Source organism: Perca flavescens, chromosome 15, assembly GCF_004354835.1.
Source record: "Perca flavescens isolate YP-PL-M2 chromosome 15, PFLA_1.0, whole genome shotgun sequence".
Classification (NCBI taxonomy): domain Eukaryota; kingdom Metazoa; phylum Chordata; class Actinopteri; order Perciformes; family Percidae; genus Perca; species Perca flavescens.
Window position 1 is genome coordinate 14,038,619 of NC_041345.1, and position 22,474 is coordinate 14,061,092.

Sequence of the window (22,474 nt, forward strand, 5' to 3'; positions counted from 1 at the left end):
GAGTAACAATAAGTATTTTGATTATCAAAAGAGAATTACTCCTCCTTCTCATCTAATGAAAAAATTGAATAAACTGTTGAATCTTCCAAATTCTGAAAATTCATTTCTACACAGAATTGTCCTTTTTATGTACTGAGCCCTGGAGCAATAAGAGAAAATGAGTTGTACTAAACCACAGCTCTGTTGTTGCCTAAAAATCTGCCTTAATATTCTCGTAAGAACGTGTTGAGAAGTGTTCAGTATGCTATGTGTTATGACAAGTTGTTTTTAGATGCAATCAAGCATTCACTGAATCCTGCCAATGAGGAGCTGATGTACATTAGCTGCACTTCTACAGTAGATTTGACCTGACAAGATCAAGTAGTGGGTGTGTTGTGCACAAATCTGTAATTTAAAAAAAACATCTGCCTTATCTTTACACATTCTCACCCATGTTGTGTTTTAAGTTGGAAACCATTTTGGAAAAGGGATTGGATTTGGATTAGCTATGTCAGCACATACAGTATATGTCAACTCCCAGTCTACTGTCTCAGTTTAATGCTTACCCTTACAATCGGATTAGGATTAAGGGTTGGGATAATGCAGAATAAAAGATTAAGGGCAAGAGAGGAAGGCAATTGTCTTGCTTACCTATGAAACAAAGTTTAACCACAGTAAGAATGAATATTATTATTTTTCTGATGTTGCTCTGTAGATTTCAGAGATGTTATTTCTGTCCTAGAGATGCCTGAAGATAAATACCTCCAATATTTAAAAAAGCGCCAGCTGCACTGGAACCGTTCTTCCTGTCGATGACTAAACCAAATCAACAATGTTAAACATTTGCTGCTCTTTAACCTTTTTCCACTTTCATGATTCTTTGAGAATCTAAAGACAAAATAGACTTTGGATGTTATATGCGGCCTGACCTTGTATTATACCTCACTATGTTCATGTAGGAGTAAAAAAGGTCAGCAATCAAAATGTGAAAAAAAAGTTACGAAAGTTCATTCAACCGTAGCGAGGTGCATTAAGAAACATGATTCTCTGCAGGACCCAAACTCCAAATTTCTCTACATCTGTTCTCTAAAGCAAACAGTCTGCTTTTGGGCTATGATGTTATATTTTCTTTCACTTGTATTCAGCAGCTCTGATTCCCCAGTGGTAGCTGCCAAGTAGATGTGTAAAGTTTCTTGATGCACAGGGCTGCCAGGTGTATTATTTTTATTGTCTTCCCAACCTTCAAACAACAGCAGTCGCCCTTACAACAGTCTGGAGGGATGTGCGCTAACAGCAATTCCCCAGTTGGAAGCCTAGCAATTAAAGCACCCCTCCTTTATCCCTGTAATTGCGAAGGGAGCTGCTTCCTGAGTGATCAGACTGCTAGGATGCCACCAGGGAGACTGGCTTCATCACCTCTGGCAGCCTCAGGTAAATGAAGGTGTTTTGATGGAGAGTTAAATAAAGGTTGTTCGTTAATAGAGCTGTAATTCTGCAACAAAATTTTGTATCATCAGCAGCATAATGAACATGATTATGTGTGCTTCAGGTCATGGCTCAAACACACAGCCAGGAAAAAGAACCTCCTGTTCACACCCACATAAACACATTCAAACAGTGGCTTGAAACCTGACCTCACTTCATATTGTCAAGGGGGGAGTGTTAAGTGTCATCCAGGGATATAAAGGAATGCTCGTGTTTTTCAAAATATGTGATGTCTCTCCAATGAGAAACCTGACACTTTGTTATGTGTTTCTGGGGGTCATGGCAACTAAACCCACTCATTGGTGGCAGCGCGGGGGGGGGGGGGGTGTGGTGGTCACGACAGCTAAAAGTAGTTAATGCCGCTGTGCTAATTAGCCAGTTGATGGTAAATTAGACACAGCAGTACACCTTTGCCTGCAGGGATCCAGGTAAGGTGGGGGTAGTGCATTAAAGAGTAACACAAATTCAACATTTTTAAGAAAGTAAAACAACGACATAGACCGGTATTATTAATATTATACAGTAAGATAATTTGAATAAAGTAAAGCCAGAGATGAAAGACTGTTTATGATTTTGGTAAAACATATTTATTTATTACTTCATTAAAAAATGACATCACTGCACCTTTTAATTAACTTCTCAGTCAAACCTGCTTGATTTACAGTACATGTTGGTAAAACAATGCATACAGCAACATAGTGCCTCTATAACAGCGGGGTTGCACTACATCATTATGGAATGACGTCTGTTAAAATGCTGACAATTGTATGTCTATAAAGGTTGAATAAAACTCAACCATACTTGAAATTTACACGAGGAATTTTGGTCCTAAGTAAGTTTATTGTTACTTTTCTTCAGCTATCGCTGAAAGTAAATTACAAAGATGCTTATTTCAGTTGGTGTATCATAAGTAAGGGCATCATTAACACATCTAGTATCATCTGTGGTAAAAAAAAAAAAAAAAAAAAATAAAAGAAGCTGTAAAAGATGATGCAAGCCATTTCAGTACAGATCAATGAATGTGATTAAGCCATATGAATAATTTTCCTTTTTGGAAAGAGCAATACATGATTAGGCTTTTTGAAGCCTGTGCAGCAGGTTTTTGGAAGAAAAATAAACATCCCAGAAGTATCGTGACAGGACCGCTATTGTATCCTAATCAACATTCCTAAATAGACATAAAGTCAAAACATTGCAGTGGAAATGTATATTATTATATTAATTTAAAGTTGGCTCAAGGGTCAACCATAAACTTACAACCATTAATGGATCCATGTTTTATTGCGGTGCTCGAGAGATCAAGGCAGTGCCATCACTCAGGTCTAATTGACATGATGAGGAGCTATTACTGTATTGATCCACCTGGCAAGTGGCACTGGATCAGCTGAGTCCTGTATCGACCTGACTAAGAGGGTCCATAGACCTCTGAGGGTCAGGCAAATGTTAAGGGGATATTACCAGTTGTTTGTAAAGTTGGATCTCATTCAGCTTAAGGTGAAGCAAAAGCAACATTTGGAAAAATAAGAGAAGAAGAATTTATCCACGAGGCCAAAAAAATTTCCTTGGGGAAAAAAAGAATACTGACCCTGCTCGTTATACCCGTAAAAACATTGTGCTTTTATAAAAATGTTTATGTACTTGATGAGAATTAAAACTGGAACATGAAGCATGTTGTGGATCATGAATAAACCTGCTTAGGCAGCTTAGTGAGTTAATATCATAACAATAAATTATCATAAAATAGATTTCTGAACTTTTTACACATCCACCAAATACTGTACATACACGGCATAACAATATCTCCAGAGTGAAAATTTAGACAAGGGACCAGCATAAGTCCATCATCATAGATTTCCTCTCAGTCCCAGCCAAAGTCATGACCAGTCATCTGGTAAAACTTGCTATTAAAGGGTTTATAAAAGTCCCTTAGCCTCTGCACTACCTCTGGGTCAATATTAGGATGGGTCCTGCCTTTGGTTTTGCCCAAGCAGTGTGGCTTGCTGTTCCCCTCAGGTCTCTTAAGGCAGGGGAAGCCCTTTGCTGGGTTAAAGTGGAAATGCTTCTCTGTGACCACCCTCCTGAGCCCAAGAAAGTCCTGGACGCGAGCCATCTCGCCTGCAGGGTCGCTAATCAGACGTTCTCCGCTGACAAACAGCAGCTGCTCCGTAGGGAAGTACTGGAGCCAGCGCTCAAGGTGCTTAGCGTACATGCCAATTTGAACAGCGCTCCATGTGGTGTCAATGAGACCCGCTGACATGTTCTTAAAGGTCAGGCTCTCGAAAGAGAGGATGTCCGGCTTCTTGGAGCGAGTCTGGGTGTAGTCTGAGATGGCCCGGGTGACGGGATCCCGGACAACTACAATCAGCTTTGTGTCTTTAGACATGGTGTAGATTCTTGCAGGGACCTCCTTGGTGACATAGTAGCTGGGGGTCTTCTCCATCGTCAGCTGGCCCTCTGATGACTTGGGCATCAATTCCCTGCAAAAAGAACACAAACACACTGATTTACATTTGCGCTGCAGGCCATTATGTTTTTCAATCTTCTTTACACTTTTTAAAAGTAAAAACTTACAAAAGCCCCCAAACAGGAAGATGAGATGAACATTGACACAATAGCTTCCTGGCAGGTTTAAAGTACTGTCAGGCAAGAGCAGGTCAATCATCATCAAGAAGACAACTGTAGACATTATGAGCAACATTAACAAAGTCTGAGTGTACCTAAAGTGACAGGAACTGGTAGGTAGAGCAGGAGGCCTATCAATCATTGCATGTAAACACAATACACAGTTCATGACATTTTTTTAAAATACAAACCCTGAAGGAATACATTCATCTCCCACTGCTGTATTTAATCTACTTTAAGACCTCAATCCTCTTTCAAACCCCACAATCCTCACATTGAAATATCGCACACCTCCATTACATTATACAAAGGACGGTTTAACTGTGAATAGGCAGCATTATGCTTCCGAATGTCTTGCCAAGACAAGATGACTGTGACTGCACCTTTCTCCTCATATGTGTCTATAAATTTGTGTAAAATGTGAAGATTTAAAGGAGCCTGGCTTTCCTCGGGAGAAAATGCAAAGCTTGGGAGCTATTCCCATTACTGCATATTCTTCATATTGACCCTGGATAGCTCTGGTTGGTCATAATATAGCCTGTTAACTGCAGCCCTGACTGGATAATGGCTAAAGTGAGCCAAGGGGGATTAGAACTAAGCCAAACACGCTAGAGCATTAGAGGCTGGTTGACTGCCTCGTTTGCTGGCTTGTCTCTAGAGAGAGAAGGAGAGAGGGAGAGAGATATGTGGCCACGACGATGAGATTCAATGGTAAGCAGTTAATCCATTAAGAAATACAAGCGATGGGCATAGTAACAATAACTCCTGCATAGCTTTGTGAGACTGTGTCAGACAGTGTTCACTCAACTCTATGCAACATTTCATGAGTGTATTTTGAGGTTATGTTGCATCAAACTGTACTTTATATGAAAATGTTCCTCATCCACCACTCATCAAAATGTAATGCAATTCAGCAACACCACAAACTGCTGGCTCAAGAATGTATGAGTTGTATGTTAACCTATTTACAGTATACACAGTTAAATAAAAGTATAAACTCCACACTAGCTATGAACACTTCCCCACTTCTTATCAAGGGGGTAAGCGAGCATCCGAAAAGCGTACCTCCTATGGGGAGATTGTAGGCTAACAAGCCATCACCTTCCGTTAGCATTCCATTGACTCCCATTCTTTTTGGCATCACTTTGACAGCGAATAATTTTACTGAAGCATGAAACATTTAGCATCTGAAGCATTTAAAGACTCGATTTGTCCATTGTTTATTTCTAAAGAAATACGACAATGTATAAAAAGCTCCATTACCTTGTATCTCACGTTATGGCCCCGTAGCAGACTTTTTTTTGTAAAAATAGGCTAACAATTGTGTCATAACCACGCAACTTTCTGTCGCACAATAGAGAAATTACTCTATAGTCAGGAGAAGCTCGCAAGCAGTTTTGAATTACATTAGCTGTTAAAGTTTAATTACTAATGTTAACTAGAATTTTAGTTAGTAATAATTAGCCTGTGCCCATGTTATCTCCTTACATATACCTACGCTCTCCGTCTCTGCAAGATTCGGAATGATTGAGATTTCTCTTGGCACAGCTACCAGAAGACTTACAACTTTCAGACAGGTTGCTCATGTCACATCAATGTCGTCAAGCTCAGTTTGAGGCTGCGCAGTACGCTCAGCCATCATCGGAAAAGGGACTTCATTGGTCTCCGTCGAAGTATATGATGTTACTATGTCCATTATTTTACTGTCTATGCTTGTTATGTGTAAAAATACTTACACATGCATTATTTCTTATGTAAGTGCATAGGAGAGGAGCTTAATATATGTTATACAATGCTTATATACAGTATATACTGTATATATATATATATATATATATATATATATATATATATATATGATGCTTGTGAAAACATCAATCCTATATGTTTTCTAGCCTCACATAGTAGCAGAAAGAGAGAGATTCACACACTCAATATATTTATTTATTAACTGCATCAAAATAACATGTTGTTCCCCATCAGAGTATATCTCATACAGATTTGATTTCTTGAAAACAAGGGATATCTCATTTTCTGCTAGATGGAAATAAACATAATGTTCACAAGCACCAGCCCTCCAACATACCTCATTATGGTTTAAGTCAGTCAAAATGTAAATCTTCAATTATAACAGTATCTGGTATTATTCTCATGTTTTGATTTTGAGCGGTTAATCTAAATCGAACAACGGGAGAGCATAGGAGCCATGTCATTAAAGTGATTACAATAATTTCCAACCATCTGTTGGTACATGCACAAGGAGCTACAATATCCCATCTTCAAACCCAGCAGCTTACATCTTACAAATGTATGTGGTGGAAAGGAGCCTATAATGATCTGTGAGATTTTTGCTGTGCAGAGCACTGGGAAAAAAGCTTTAGTGATTATGGAAAAAGTAGGCATCACTAATACTTCATTAGTGTCATACAAACACGCAAGGGGTTCTCTTTCTTATGCAATTTCATCACCTAATGTCACCTGCTCTTTCCTTTCTATGGAGACCCTAGCTCTTACACATTTATTCCGCTTCTCTCTCCCTGAGCGTCTTAGTCACCATTGTATGTGGTGGAAAAACCATAAACCTAATCAAGGTAATAGGTGTGAGAGACACAAACAACTCTATCAGAGCCCCCTGCAATTATCTTCTGCATCTCTTGGGTACACACGAGCAAAGTGCTGTTGGCCTTTCTTGGGGCCTCAAGGGATGCACAAACTTACTACAAATCAAACTTTCCACATAGTCCCAGAGCAAAACAATCTGTGTAAGAAGTACATGCATTATTCATCTTAGCAGAGAGATAGAGCAGGGAAGAACATCTCTGACTGAGCGAGGAGTGAGAGAGTTGCCTTAGGGGGGCAGATGTAGCAAGCTTTCACAATTTGTTCTGCTTAATAAACAATGTCGCCTGGAACCAATAGGTTTCAGTGCATCTTCATCTATCAATCAGCCATGCAAATACATTATCATTCAGCTTCAATTCAGTAAAAAAAGAAAGAAAAAGAAAGCAGTCCTCTTTCCAGAATTGAGCCACAGCGGGCTGACTTTTGCCCCTTCATGAATTTTGCATGTTCCTATTTGACTTCATAAAGCTAAATACACTGCTTTATTCTAAAATTATAACATCTAAGTGGGATGGAAAGTCATAATGCAAGGAGTCTAAGCTAGAGTTTCTGCCTATAATTGCTGCAATAAAATAAAAAATCTATATTGATGCAAATTAACATCATCTTCCCTCTAACCTGTCCTGTTAAATTAGCAACAGGGGCTGCGGAGATAACGGAGGGAGGCAGAAAGGAAGACTGTTAAGAGAATGAGATAAAGCAAGAGAGGAAGAACTGGAAGGAGCAAAGAGAGGATTAGATGAAATCAGGTGCACTGTTGGAGGACGGAGACTACATAGATCGACCCACTGACCCAGAAACCTAAGTCTAAGTCTAAGTTTTAAGTCCGTGGCCACTTTAGATGCTGCGTCTACATTTTCCTGTGGCAGTAGCACAAGATAAGTCACCACTATTGCGACCTACAGACATATATTAATCCAGGAGTGGTGTGTTGCGTAATTTGCCTCTGTTTTTTGTCTGCTGGGTGGTCAGGTGTGTCCATTAAACTGACTGCTGAGGAGACGGCATTTGAAAGCTGGTGCCTTGTTTACATTTACTGCTATCAGGAAGCAGGTTCAAAGGTAGGAATTTACAACGTTGCTGCGTAAAAGGCTTTGTGCTTGGCTGCTGGATGATGCCCATGGTGATGAGAAAAATCCTACAGTCTTGCTTGACTGACTCTAATTGGCATCTATATTTCAGCTTTTCAGACCACTGGGACAAGGAACTACTCCAGAAAAAAAACAGCATTAACTAATGTTATGAGTCTTAATCTCACACTGCAGCTCTGAAAGGGTTAAAGCTACTGTGGGAATCACTCTCGAAGTGGTGGTATGCAGCCACTTAGCCTAATCATATATACTGTGAGATGATTTCCAGACGAAAGCATCTTAAGGGGAAGAGTTCTTTGGCCATGTCATGTGTGTGAAAGTCATTGTCATCGTGCTTTACAGTCAGGACCTTCTTATATGACGTTGACTAGGATTCAGGATCTCAATATCAGCAGAGAATGTTTTTTTTCCTATCCTCCATTATTACTGTCAGTATGCAGAACCCAAGGCCACCAGGCTGTCTGAGGGAGACAGGCCCAGTCTGAAGAGAGGAGGAGGACAAAAGAGTGCGTGAGACATGCTGTCTTTCCTCACACAATTGTCAGCCTTACATTAACACATAACATTTCTGACAGTCCATTATTTATAGAACCAGCAAGCACACTTTTTCTCATGTTGGTGGTGCTGGAAAAACATAAACCAACAATGTTGGTAATGCTTGATACAATCAATATCAGTATGTATGTATGGTTTGTAGCTATTGCTTTAACTACTGTGTTAATAAATATATTCAGAGAAACTTTGGAAATACTTCGCCAAATAGAGCGTAAGAGTGAAGACTGTTTTATGCTTCTGTGTCGAATCGACGGCGTACCCCCGCAGACCCCTCTGTAGCGTAGCCTCTGCCGTACCCTGACGTGCACCTCTCGAAAAATGTAACTACACGTCACAGTGATGCACATCGCTCGGCCGTGGATTGGTAGCATTGCATTTCCCCCGACTCATTTCCTGGTTCTCCTTCTTCATAAACAACATAAAATCAAGCAGACCTAGCTTGAGGCTTGAGACTCAAGGCCACATTAGCCACTACTAGCATAACACCCGAATCTCTGACAAAACTGTCGGCTCCATATGGCGTTTTTCCATTACATGGTACCTGCTCGACTCGCCTCTACTCGCCTCGACTCGCTGTGCGTCCGTTTTCCATTGCAGATTTAAGTATTGCCTCAGCGTGGCTGGTCGTCATAGCGACTGCCGTGGGCGTGGCTTAGTAGCTTGCTTTTCCCATTGACATATCCCCGACGCATTTCCTGGTTCTCCGTCTCCGTAAACAACATGATATCAAAGAGATAGTTAACGTTTACTGCTCCAGATTTCCCACCGTGGTCACATATATATGACTCTAGAGTCGCTATTCGCTTTGTTTCTCTCACATATATATGACTCTAGAGTCGCTACTCGCTGCGGAGATAATCGCCGTCACTCTCTCACTTCTCCCTCGCTCACTAGCTCCCCACACACACACATACGGCGACTCGACACACACACATCACACATGCACACACCAGCGCACCAGTATAACCATCAGGCCACTTGTATGCTACGGAGAAATGTCTGCGTGGAGCCTCCGGCAGCAAAAAAACACAGCTGGCTAAACAATTTAAAAATGCGGTCTCTTGCTAGCAATGCAGTGATCAGTGACGCTTCTTTCCGACCAATCAGCAGCCTGCAGGGTTTCACGTCACCTTCTCGGCTCGCCTCAGCTCAGCTCACTTGGAACCTCGACTGAGCAGGTACTAAAAAAAGTATCTGTTAGCAGGTACCAGGTACTTTTTTTCGTAATGGAAAACCAAAAAAGGCGAGTAGAGTCGAGGCGAGGCGAGTAGGTACCATGTAATGGAAAAGCGCCAATAGTTTCGGGAAGGAAGAAGACTAAAAAAATGCATCTAGTAAAAAGTCCAAAGGGAATTCTGGATGTGACAAAGTGACTTCAGAGAAGCTGAAATACACCAGCCAGCAGCTAAGCAACTACTTTACCAGTGATAATAAAGACTTGGTTGAACAAGGTCAACAACACTAACCAATATAATCAAATAAGTCTCAGTACATTTCTTGGAATGAAGTGTTGAAGGAACAAAGCAACAGAAACTGCCTTTAGAGAAAAACTGAAAAAAACAGCTACAGCTACAGCCTAGAGAGACGAGACAGCAGGTGGATATAGCTTATGTAACTAAATGTGGTTTTATATAGCAAAACAAAATAATATGTTATAAATGATACTGTAATTGTTGGCTATAATATGATACTAATACAGGTAATAATGTCATGCTAATATATTAGTAAAGAGCAAAGCAAAACTAATCGAAGATATTGGTCAACTGCAGCTGGGAGTGTCAGAAGGAAGCATTTTCACTGTCAAAACATCCACAGTTATGATGTCAGAGTTTCCATTTAATTGGATAAGACAATCTATTCTTTGGATGTAATGTGTCCAATATATGTAGTGATCGGTGCAATGAGGTAATTCCCCACCGGCACATGCTGGTCTGAGAGGATCAGCAAAGCAAACCAAAGATGGCTGGGGCAGATTGGTGCTTTCTAAAGTTGCTCTGACTTGCTGTCAGGGAGTCTCTGCAGTGGAGAGAAAGACAGAAGCAGGAAACAACACATTCTCTCTGAAGATACTACAAAGGAGAGAGATGAGGAAGTCAACAACTCATGGGGATATAATGGAGTGAACATGTTTCGTTTCAGTTTCTAAAGTGCTGTAATAAGTGCTGTGGTTTGACAATTATCTTGAAGCAAAAGCCTAGGGGGTTGTTGCAACAAATTAAATCTTCAATCTCTAGAATAGGCAGGGGAGGTGCACATTACCAGCATTGACTATCTAGTGGACTTATTCTAGGAATACTAGCATTTAGGAATATCCTTTTTAGTCTATGAGTGGAAACAATCTTATATAGTGGTAAGTATTAAAGTGCAAGGTTTTATGGTTTGTGGAAATATTTTAGGAATGTTTGAAACAACAGCTGCATGTGTGAATTGTTCCTTTAAAGCATCTCATTATCGAGACAGTTTTCCCTTCTTTTCCTGTCAGTGTGCTGACACATTAGTTTAAGCTAGAGGATATATCTTTATCGAGAGCTCTCTCACTTACAGCAATCCCCCTGTGTCCGTGAAAAGAGCTAAAAGTGTTGAGTAAGCAATATCCCACCAGTGGACTCACATGAACCTTCTCTTGGGAAAAATGCAACTTTCAACACAGAGATCTCTGAAAGTCAACTTTCAGGCTAAAAAGCTTAAAAGTGTAGTGTTTGAGTCTTTTCTTGGGCAGGTTCCAGTGAATGCTCTTTCTGATGAACTCCTGCTGGGCCTCGTCAAAGGGCACTTTCACCCTTCTGAGCACATTTGCATACAAAGTGAACGCAGAGAAAACATGTTTCACACTAATTGTCTGCTCTTTTATTGTCAGGGTTAATGCAGACCTCAGGGGTTCTCCAGCATCCCCTTTCATTGAGCTCCATAATACTGTTGCACTTTCTAAAGACTCACTTTAAATTTACTGCCCTCTATCTGCCACTGGCCTGCAGTAAGCTTCCCTGGGGCTCTGAGGAGGATTAGGCCGTCTTGTCTGACACCCTCAGTGAGTTAGTAAGAAGGCCGCTCATTGTTCTATATATGGAGCCTCAAGAGGAAAAAACACAATCTCAGCAATTAAGTCACATCTACTGTATGGAACACAGAAGAACTTGATTTGAGCATGCATGCAGCAGATTTGTATTAACCTGCCAAAATAAGACAAACAGGAGGAAGTTGGTGCTGTTATTAAAGTAAGGAGGGACCAAGGCCTTCTGTGTGAGCGTGCACAATTGTCTGCCTGTTTCTCTGTTTCTACCGATGGGTGAGAACGTGCTGTATTGTGGTTGGTGTCCTGCTGTGCAGGGGCCTCTCCGCTATGTGGGGCCTCCAGTAGGATGGACACAGCAGACCTCCAGCAGGATGGACACACCAATCACAGCAGATAAATGGCGCTGGCACAACTCAATGCCACCGCAGGAGCTGATAAGCCCACCCAGCGGACTGCTCCTCTCCCCAATCTACTGCACATTATTAGTCTGGGGGCAATGATGTGAAACATATGGGAAAACAAATCCACACACAACTTCTCCTGGCTTTATTAGCCTATCTTGAAGACTAACATCTGTGCAGACAGGACAGAGGACTGCAATAAGAAATGTTTCAACAGGCTTCAAAAAGATGTGCCAAACTGCTAAAACACCATATACAAATGCTTATTTATTAAGTCAACCAAAACGTATTCGTCCAACAACGGTGCGCTCCACCATAAAGCCAGGCGAGGGTTTTTTCTGGGCTCCACTAAATGATCATTAAGAGTTGACTCAATGTCATGGTGCTCTGCTGTATGGGGTCAATCTGTGGCACAGTGCTCTCACTGTGACAACTCAAGCCAAGTTGTTTTAATTAGCTAGATCACCTCTCTGGGAAAAGAAGCCTTTATTATACATGTCCCAAGATGAAACAGTTTTCCACATCCACAAGCTGCCACTGTGAACAAGTCACTGGCATGTCTCAATTATAATTGGCTGCTATTTTGACTATAACTTACGTAACATTGCATTGTATCCATCTTTAATGATATCTTCTCCTTTTTCACTCATTGTTAACATCCATTGCCTACATCACGCTTGCATTGTAACAACAGCATTAGGGCTTAGTGCGATAGAAACAATCTTCAAACATAGGATGATTTCAATTTGTTCTTGCTGCTCAGTCTGTAGAGATGGACAAAAGACCACTCTCCACACACTGGCCATCCAAAAATGTCTTAAAACCTGTCCGGAAATTCTTAAAGGAGCTTAAGCGAGAAGTCCTTTGAACAATGCTTCGCTTCCCCTATTGTAGCTTTATGGAGCCAGCTTTGAAACAGTGTCTAGATCCTTTGACATTGCCTGTTAATCCCTCAGCTCAGTCAAATGGACACTTGAAACAGCAGCATCTCTGTTATTAACAATGTGGTTGCTCTGATGCAAAGCTTTCAAAGCCAAACCATTTCCGGGAATATTTTGGGTACATAAAAGATCAATAATTTCCGCGAATGTAGTGTGTTTGTGATTTATTTCCACTAAGAGTAGCATGTTGTGAAACTGTGCAGCTGAGTCAATAGTAAAGATTGAGACGGTGAGGCATGGTACAAGGACAATAGTTGCCATGGCAGAGAATACAATAACATGTTACGTTACACAATGTTGAAGGTCTAAGCAGCCTCAGGTCCTGGATCTCTGCCTTTGACATTGATGCCTATTTTAGATTGAAGATCAAAACAAATTACTGCCACTGAATCAATACACTGGAACTCATAATCTTGAATCTCAGGCTGCTCAGGGATGACAACGTGATGTAACTTGCTGAATCCTAACCATAAACCAAGGGTTGTTTCTTTCTTTGAGCTGCATCCAAAATTCATGTCAAATCTAAATGGAAGTTTTTTTGCTTTATCTCTTTCTACCTGGTGGTGCCCCCTTGTTGTTCCGGATGTAGAAAAATTCCAGGATCTCTGAGTGAAGGTCATGCAAACAAGCAGAAAATTGTCGATTGTGCTGTATAAATAAACATGGCTGAGAAGAGTTGCCTAAAATGTACAATTTTAGTCATTATAGAAATGTGGATACGTATTGTTGCGCCCTATGACCTGTGGTATACTGACATTAGCGGGTTGATTGCACCTGTTAAAACTGTACAATGCATCGTCTAGATGATAAAATGCCCTGCTATTAATGTGTATCAACAGTTCATGGTACGCTTATCAGCAGTGTTTTATTGGTTTCACTTTTATTTCTATCTGTGTCTATAGTGTGAAGTCTGTTTTTCAGAGGTAGATATTACTTGTCACTCATGTTTTGTGTTCAGGCCTAAACCATAATGAAGGTTATCAACATGACAAACTGTGAACATCTTTAGTCTGGTTTAATAAAGACAGTAATAGAGTGGGGTTTAAAGTCACCTTCAGTTTACTGTCCTTCTAAAGATTGACATAAATCACTAAAAGGTCACAGCACATTTCAAACTCCACTACAAAACCTTAATCTATTATGAAATCAGCAATTCTTAAGATTTTGTTTAAATCTACCTGTAGGATCACGTTACTTACCTATGGTATTATAAACCTATGCTATTAAAAAAAAGACCTTTTCTAATTGTATTGCACTAAAATATGAACTGATTTTACAGCTAGTTATCACATTAGTTTTACTGTTGCAAAACATTTTATGGGACTTGTCAAGATAAGGTAATTTAGTAGCTATGGTTCAATATAAGGAAGTTAAAGGTTACATGAAAATATCCTTTTAAAGGAGAAAATCTGTATTTAAAATATTTTGTTTTGAGGGTCAAATCCAGATGTTATAGTAATTGAAATTTGCTTTTTATCATAGATATTCCAGCCTACTGTCTTGTGGTTTTTATGGATAAATAATATGATACAAAGTAGATAAAAGTTGCATGAAGGTGACACAAGGTTTAAATAAGATTTTTCCAAGAGGAACAGTGATGTTTGAATTGTATTCTGGAAAAGAGGAATGCTTCCGGAGAGCCTCCATAATTACTGCACGAGATGCCCTTGATCAAAGAAAACGGACTTTATGAAATGTATAAAAAAAAAAAAATGAAATAATAAACAAAAAAGAATAGCAGAACTCAGTTCACAGTTAATATGTTTAAGTGTGATAGGCTACCTGTACCACTTCAGTCCCCTGTCGTAGTTGCGGTCGAAGAAGTGCGGCTCTGCTCCCACCGCTCTGATGTCTGGATGCAGGCGCAGAAACTCCAGCAGCGCCCGGGTCCCTCCTTTCTTCACCCCGATGATGATCGCCTGGGGCAACTTTTTACTTTCCGACTCATTGAGGAAACCTGACATGGCATTATCGTCCAACGCCTTCGCCTCGCCTCTAATTTCATCCCACTCTTCTCCTCTGCTGTCCAAATCGTTTTCGTTATTCAGCAAGTCCCTGGAAGCCCCGAGAGAGGACTCCTGATTGTCAACTTCTGAATCTTTTTCATGTCTGTTTACCGAGCCGTACGCCAGGTTTGGCATAGTTGAGCAGTAGCCAACACAACAATAAATCATATACACCCAGAGGGACAGCATTATGCAGAACACAAATAGTTTGTTTTTCACGTGGGATGATGGCACAACATATAGATTGTGTAAAATCGGACTATATTCCATAGGACCGCCGTGAAAAAGTTACAGGCCTATTCCAGTTAACAGGCATTTTGGCAAAGGCGCCTCACTCCTCTGCCATGACTCAGATCCTGGCCAACCGGTGCGCAATTTCCCTTAACATAAACTAGAGCCAACATGGAAACTGATAATGAATTGTACGGCGGGCGTTCACCTCCTGCTTCAACTCCAGGTCTGCTTGGAGAATTGATTGGTATTTTTATGTGACGAAATAAAATTTTAAAATATCACAAAACAGGCGATGAAAATATCGCCAGGTGAGCGATACGCGCGTCAGAGACCGAGTTTGTCTCCCATCACTTGCTCCCAATGTGTGAGCGCTCACACAGCAGCACCAAGTTATCTACTCCAGGCAACAGCATCAAGTGTGCCGGATTATAAATCCTACTTCCGGTAGGGCCTTTTAAAATAAACCTGGTGGAAATGTAGCCAAGTAAACTCGCGTGTATGTGTGTGTGTATGTGTGTGTGTGTGTGTGTGTGTGTGTGTGTGTGTGTGTGTGTGTGTGTGTGTGTGTGTGTGTGTTGTTTTACAGCGTTTTCATAAATGCATTAATTCCATACATTTACTACCATGATGTCACAGTAGGCTACATAGCTATAGGCAATGGTAGGCTACATCATAACTGAAAGCTTATGGCAAAAACATCATTATTTTACATTATTATATCCAAATTATCTCAACAAATCAGGTTAATTGAGCATATCTGCTCTATTAGTTTAAATGCTTTCAAATTATGTTCAAATATGTGTTCCAACTGTACAATCAGTGTAATAACTTCATGTTGTAAGTAATTCTCTGTCTCTGTGTCTTTGGACACTGGATTTCTTCCAGTGATTTGATTTGCAGATTTGCATAAAGGTGCTGTTCTGTATAAAATACTCACTAACATCACTTTTATTTTGAAATGTCTAACGGTTCCGGTCTTGTTCTGTCTTTCTTTGTGTACCTTGACGCAGCTCTCAGAGCCCCAGAAACACTGGAGGGCGGATGACTGCCAGTGGAGCTGAACAATCTCTCCAACCTGAACATGATTACAGCCTTTTTAATGTCAAACACCGGATGATATTACAAACCGAGTCCTTGTCAGAGGTAAAATGTGGCCCCTTTTTATTTTCATTGTGGTAGATTAAGCATTAAGGAGCACAAGTGTAGTATAAGTATAAGTGTGTATAAGAGTATAACCAAACAACTGTTTGAGATGTGAGAACCTCTTATTTGGTTTTCATATTATTTAGTATAAGCAATTTATAAGTAAGTTGAGCTTGATGGCATTCCTGTATTTTAAATGTTGGTGGACATATGGATCACAAACTGTGCAAATATGAAACAGATATATAGAGAATATAGCTCTGTTTTGCTCATGTTCTTGAATATATACATATTTACTTGCATGTTTACATCTTTACATGTGCACTTTTGAACTGTATCCAGATGTCCGCTTTAGATACCAGCAGACAAACTAGCGACATGACTTGAAAATATGCGTCACGGAACAGCTGTTTCGTTAACGGCTTCACACTTTTCCTGGTATTGTCAACAAATGTTATCAGCGCATTTTGGGGATCCATAAAAGTTAATAATTTACTCTTGTGACTATGACTTCTTCAATGGCACTAATGCCACTTGGTCTGTCTGTCTGTTTGTGTGTGTGTGTGTGTGTGTGTGTGTGTGTGTGGGGTGTGGGAAGGGTGGGGGGGTTGTTAGCACCTTCTCTTGATGCAGGGTCAAAGGCCTTCAGTTCCACTGAACCCCTGAGCTAGCAGAGGATTAGCAGGATTACCCCAGAGCTGCCATGTCAGTCAGAGTTTCACCAGAGACAACCCTGCCCCCTTCATCTAAGCCCCTTATCTCATCTCTCAGACACTGCTATATATGATATGTGTGTGTGTGTTTGTGTGTGTGTGTGTGTGTGTGTGTGTATGTGTTGTTCTAATCCTAATAGTTGCATTTTCACAGTGCATGAGCACAAGATAACCTGTTTGGGAATATGTGTACGTCAAGGGGTTTGGTTGGAGCTACACAGTCATGGTTTGCCCTTTTTATGCTCTGTGTACAGACCATGTTTGTATTTGGACTGTGTACTGTACTGGAACTTTCTGGGTGGAAGTTGAATGGTTGAGTTCAAGTGATGTTCGAGTATTAATTTCATAGTTACTCTGAAGTCCAAAACACTTTTTCCTGTGTTCAACAAATGGAATAGGTCATTTATAGGTGGCCATGTCTTTGACAGATAGTCTTGCACAACACTTTGTTCCTACAGCCAGAGCTCCCAGTATGAGAACACTATCAGTCAATATAACTGAATAAATCACTACATTTCTGTTTTGAAATATGTTGCAATATCTTTGTCTAACTTGGCCTTTTTACAACAAAGTATTCGTATTCATTTATTTGTACTATTTATAGTACAAGGTTTCAGTCAGCTGTTGCCAAGTGTAAGCACACTGGAACACTCTTATGGACCATAGCCAGATGAACCGAATACTATGGTATGGACAATATATGTCTCCGTACTATATCAAATAATATGATGTCTGTTGCGATTGACATAAGAACATTGCATTTAACTGAATTAAACAAAAAATTTGCATTTAGCAAATTTTCATCACGTTTGGAAGGTAGGGTTAATCTGAGCATTATTTCTGTAAAAAACAACATAATTTAGTCCAATATCATTCAAACATATCAAGGTATATAATATAGTTACCTATTTATATATTCTTAAAAATATTCAGAGACAATTAAACATACAGCACATTAATATGGAAAATGATTTATTTACTTTAGAATTTCATGACAGTATAACACACTATAAAAAGGGGACATGGGCCTTATTTTCGCCTTTTTCTGAGGTTTCATCTTTGTCTGCATGCAGAGGATTGACATACTTCAAAGTAGAGCATAGTCGTTACAGGATGAGACTTAGAGTAAGAACAAAATACACCTGAGGGAGGATACACACACAGACACACAAGGCACACACACACACACACACACACACACACACACACACACACACACACACACACCAGGCACACAAGCAGACACACTTTTTCTGAGTTTCCGAAGATAGTGTGGACTGATTTGTTCCATCTGTTGTGCTTCATGATGCATGGAGACAACACCTCTCTCTCTCACACACACACACACAAGTGTCATCTCCCAAGGAGTCAGGAGAAGTAAACCGGACACACTAAAGGAAGGGCTTGACTTGTTCTACACATCCTCAGTACGATTACACTAACTGAACCATGTTAACACACTCCTCATCTGCAGTCTAAACAGATGACATACACAGCAACCTTCTCCTACATGAAAACCAGACAATTAAATAAAGTCTTGCATCAGGACACACACTGATATTCAGGCATGTATCGTCTATCGTACCGTATAGCTACAGTATAAACAAATGTAACCTAATCTAACCTTTGTCTATTTGAGTTGACAGTCTGCCATTATCAAGCCATTTTCTAATTTAGTGAAGGTAGAAAGTTCTGAGTTTTCACAGTAGACGAAAGCCTAAAGCTGTGTCTTTCTACATTACACAGACACATGGTGTCTCACACATCTGCCTACACAATGCAGCTTTAATGGTGCTGCTAACAACCTATGATTGCTTATCACCTTGTCCTGTCAACATGTTTTCAAAACTCACTTTTTAGCATTCCAGTAGTTGTGTAAATTAAGTGGGAATCACATGCATAGGTGAGCCCTGTGTGTGTTTCTTGTATGCATTTGTGCATGCTTTTCATGTAATTGCGATCTATGGTGAGGTCTAATATTTATAGTGCATTTTTAGTCCTAAATAAACATACACACGACATCACGTTGCGTTAACATCACTGTTGTAGCAACCTCCAGATGTCAGAGATCTGAGCCCATTAGAGGGTAAAGTGGACTGATGAATGATCTCATCCGCTGCTCTATCCCAGAAAGAACAAACAAATGCAACAACAGTAGGACAGACTAGGTCTTACACACGCAAAGCCCTCAATCTAATGACAGGGTTATTAGGTGAGCCAAGAGGCAGATCAAGACACCACTCTGGCTCCTTAAGTCCTCCTTCAAGGTCTTCAACTCTGGCTAAGGCCATTTAAAATGTCTATAAATTCACCGGAGCTGTGCTAAAGACCATCTTATCTTCTGTTAAGAAATAGTCGTAGCCTGAGCGGATTTCCTCAATTGATCCTGTAGAAAAGGTCTTATCGCTCACTGCCGTCCTCCTGGACCTGGAAGCAGCCCTGTGGCAGGTCGGAGGGCTCAAGCAGGCTTAGATGTTCTGTTCTGGTCATGCCAAGTCTTGCACAAACTCTGTATACGGTAATGGTAGTTTATCATAGGTAAGATTACATTACCAAAAATAAAGATGCATTGACTTTCATACTTTTAGGCATGAGCATTTGTTTAATCCGAGGGGCATTTGGTTGCAATGCTTCTAAAACATGAAGCAGGATCTCTCCTCAAACTGCTGATCCCAATCACGTTAAAAGCATTTATCCAGTTAGACAAATGAAAGCTTTTCAAGCACATGTAATTGTATTGGTTTAAGAACATTACCTCATGCTGACTGACATGCCCTATTTGTTTTGCCCTTATTTTTCCCTATAATGAAGGGTTTCGTTTTATATTGCACTGCAGACAATAACTTTGTGTAGCACTGAAGTTGTCTAAAACATTATTCAGTATCAAAACAGGTTGTTTATTCATACAATCATATGAGTTATCTGGGTCTTTTTCACAATATCCAGATGGTTCACAATTTTATCATCAATGTTGTGGTATCAGGTACATTTTCAGGTCTATTTCAATTATGTACTTCCACTTTCAGAGGAACATATAAGATAAGATGAGATAAAATAAGATAAAATAAGATAAGATAAGATAAAATAAGATAAGATATTATAAAATAAGATCAAATAAGATCAAATAAGATAAGATAAGATAAGATAAGATAGACTGTATTGTCCCTGAAGGAAATTTGCCTTGGACACACACATACAGTATCTGCTGTTTAGGAAATACAACATAACATAGTGCATACATACAGTACACATTCTATCACTAATATATACACAGAACTGTTGTACGACACATCATAATAGTGTACATAATATGTGCAAGAAGGGTAAGCAGCTTCATCAGCATTGAATAATAACAAAAATGTACATGCGTTCAGATAAAAGCAGCATTTCAGGAGTTCTGGCTCTGGCTGGTTTGCCATTTAGGGCTTTGATGGACAAGTTAACCTGGGCTATATACAGTATGTTCTGTTCATGCATGACCACTGGTGAGTGGTCGCCAATGGATTTGAGGTTGAATACCATCTTCTCTGTTTTCTTGACTTTGAGGATAAGGCAGTGTTTGTCGCACCACTGGACAAAGTCCTAAATATCAAATTTGTATACAGCTGTATCTGATGTGTGAGACATACGACCGAGGATGGCTGTATCATCAGAACACTTTATCATGTAATTGTTAGCAGTGCTGCATGTACATTCAAAAGTGTACAGGGTGAAGGAAATTGATACTATTTTAGAGGTAGATGTCACTCCAGAACCAATGTTTTTGCTGGGAGCCATACCTAAAGACCTATATAACACAGATCAGCAATATATACTGAGGATTCTTTTATTAGTAGCAAAGAAAATGATTACAGTGAACTGGAGGGATGTAAAACCGCCAACAATAGGTCAATGGGTCCAGAGACTGAAAAATGTATACAGGATGGAGCGAATGACGGCAAGTCTGCAGCTGACTATGGATACTTTTGTGCATAGATGGACTTGTGTTTCAAGGTACCTGGGGGTCTGATGGATGGCATCATATGATAGAGTACTGTTGGGAAAGGGATGCCTATCTAAGTACCTCTTTGGAAAATTTTGCTTAGCTACTATTTACAGATATCTACCTCTCTGCCTGTTGTTGTTATTGTTGTTGTTACTATTATTAATATTATTTACTATTTTTTTACGCACTTTTTTTACTTTCCCTTTTTTTATTTTTTTATTCTTATTGTAACCTATACTGCCTGTCATTTGTTTATTACATTTATATATCTGTCAGGAAATGTTATGTAAAATGATTACAATGTTTAAATAAAAAGTAAAAAATTTAAAAAAAGTGTACAGGGTGAACAGGACTGGTGAACTGACGCACCCCTGTTCAGCAAACTTTCTGGTGACAATTTTCATAGTTAATTCAGTAAAAGAGGGCCATCTCGGAGCATGTGGGTAACATTTCAGTCAACTTCATTCACTTTTATTTTAATTATTAGTGTTCTGCCATTACATGCTTTTTAGCTGTTCTGTTGTACCATTATATGGGTTTGTGGTTATCTACAGTATCATTAAAGACATCATACTCATGATACTTTAAATGTCAGAAGCTGGCAGGTGCCATGCAGACAGAGAAGCAAATCATATTTTAAAGCTGCTTCTGCTTCAGGTGTTACTTCTGCGAGACGGTTACCATAAAGATAGCTCGTAAGGTCTGATTATAAATAAAGTATTATCAGTTTAGATATGAAATGTTTTTAATATCTGGTGGAGTTTTATTATGTAAAGGAATATAACGCTTTAATTTCTCCCTTCTTCGTCTTTCTTTACAAGATTATTCAGAAACAATCTTTCAGTCGTGAGTTTTTTAACTCCTGACTGCTGCTTTATTATCATATACAGACCATAACATCAAAGGATAATGCAACCTTGCCATTTGACCATTTCCAAAAACAGATCCTACCAGTCAATGAACACATGTTGACTGTGTTCAAAAGGATGCAGCGAACATTCACTGGCAACAGCGGCAACTAGATACCCTCAAGTCGAAGGCTTGGAGGCTGGGCGTCCCTTAGGGGGTATATCCTGGATGGAAATGTAGCCCATTATTTGAGCTGAGAACAGGTGCTTTCAACAAAGAATGCTGCATCATTACGGTCCTGTGGGAAATGAGGGGAAATATCAAGGTCCGGGAATTTACGATGTGGCCTTTTGAAAGCAAAGCAGATCAGATGCCAGGTTGTGAGGAAAACTAGAGAAGCCATTTATAGAATAAAGACGGAAAAACAAGGAAAGCTTCTTCTACAGTACATTCAGCAGGAATGGAAGAGAGTTTACCAGCACACAGCAGGTTAATTGGACATGCACATGAAAATTATGAGTTGGTCAAAAAGTTTGAATCTGCCATGTATGATGGATCGCATTCATTAGTAATTACATGTATCAGTGGATGACACATAAACACTTAAAACATGGTGCTATATTTTAACATCCAATCCAAATTATATAAATAAATAGCACTTTAAATACTTATAGGGTTCTCTCCAAGCTCGCTAAATCTTCTCCTCTACTTTTTTTTCTTAGAAGTACAAAACAAAGAGAGCTAAACATGCTGCGGCGTGGTTCATAAACCCATTAATCCAGGTTTGTGTCTTAATTATTTTATCTTTACATCTCAGCTAGTATTTGTTGTTCAG

The 22,474-nt window shown here is 39.7% G+C and overlaps 1 protein-coding gene across 1 annotated transcript; it reads right to left on the reverse strand.

Annotated features, from left to right (window-relative positions):
- Positions 1 to 2,098: 2,098 nt before the first annotated feature.
- hs3st3b1a (heparan sulfate (glucosamine) 3-O-sulfotransferase 3B1a) lies at positions 2,099 to 15,106 on the reverse strand. Its single transcript, XM_028600260.1, has 2 exons — positions 14,492 to 15,106; positions 2,099 to 3,941 (listed from the first exon to the last, which is right to left on the reverse strand). Exons 1-2 carry the CDS (start codon positions 14,983 to 14,985, stop codon positions 3,323 to 3,325), a joined length of 1,113 nt encoding a protein of 370 aa, XP_028456061.1. The 5' UTR covers positions 14,986 to 15,106; the 3' UTR covers positions 2,099 to 3,322.
- Positions 15,107 to 22,474: the final 7,368 nt, after the last annotated feature.

Excerpts from the sequence above, each read along its gene's own strand:
- hs3st3b1a (XM_028600260.1), bottom strand. The coding sequence starts at position 14,985 with ATGGAATATAGTCCGATTTTACACAATCTATATGTTGTGCCATCATCC. Across the intron at positions 3,942-14,491 it reads AGGGGACTGAAGTGGTACAG|GGAATTGATGCCCAAGTCAT; the intron begins GTAGCCTATCAC and ends TTCTTTTTGCAG.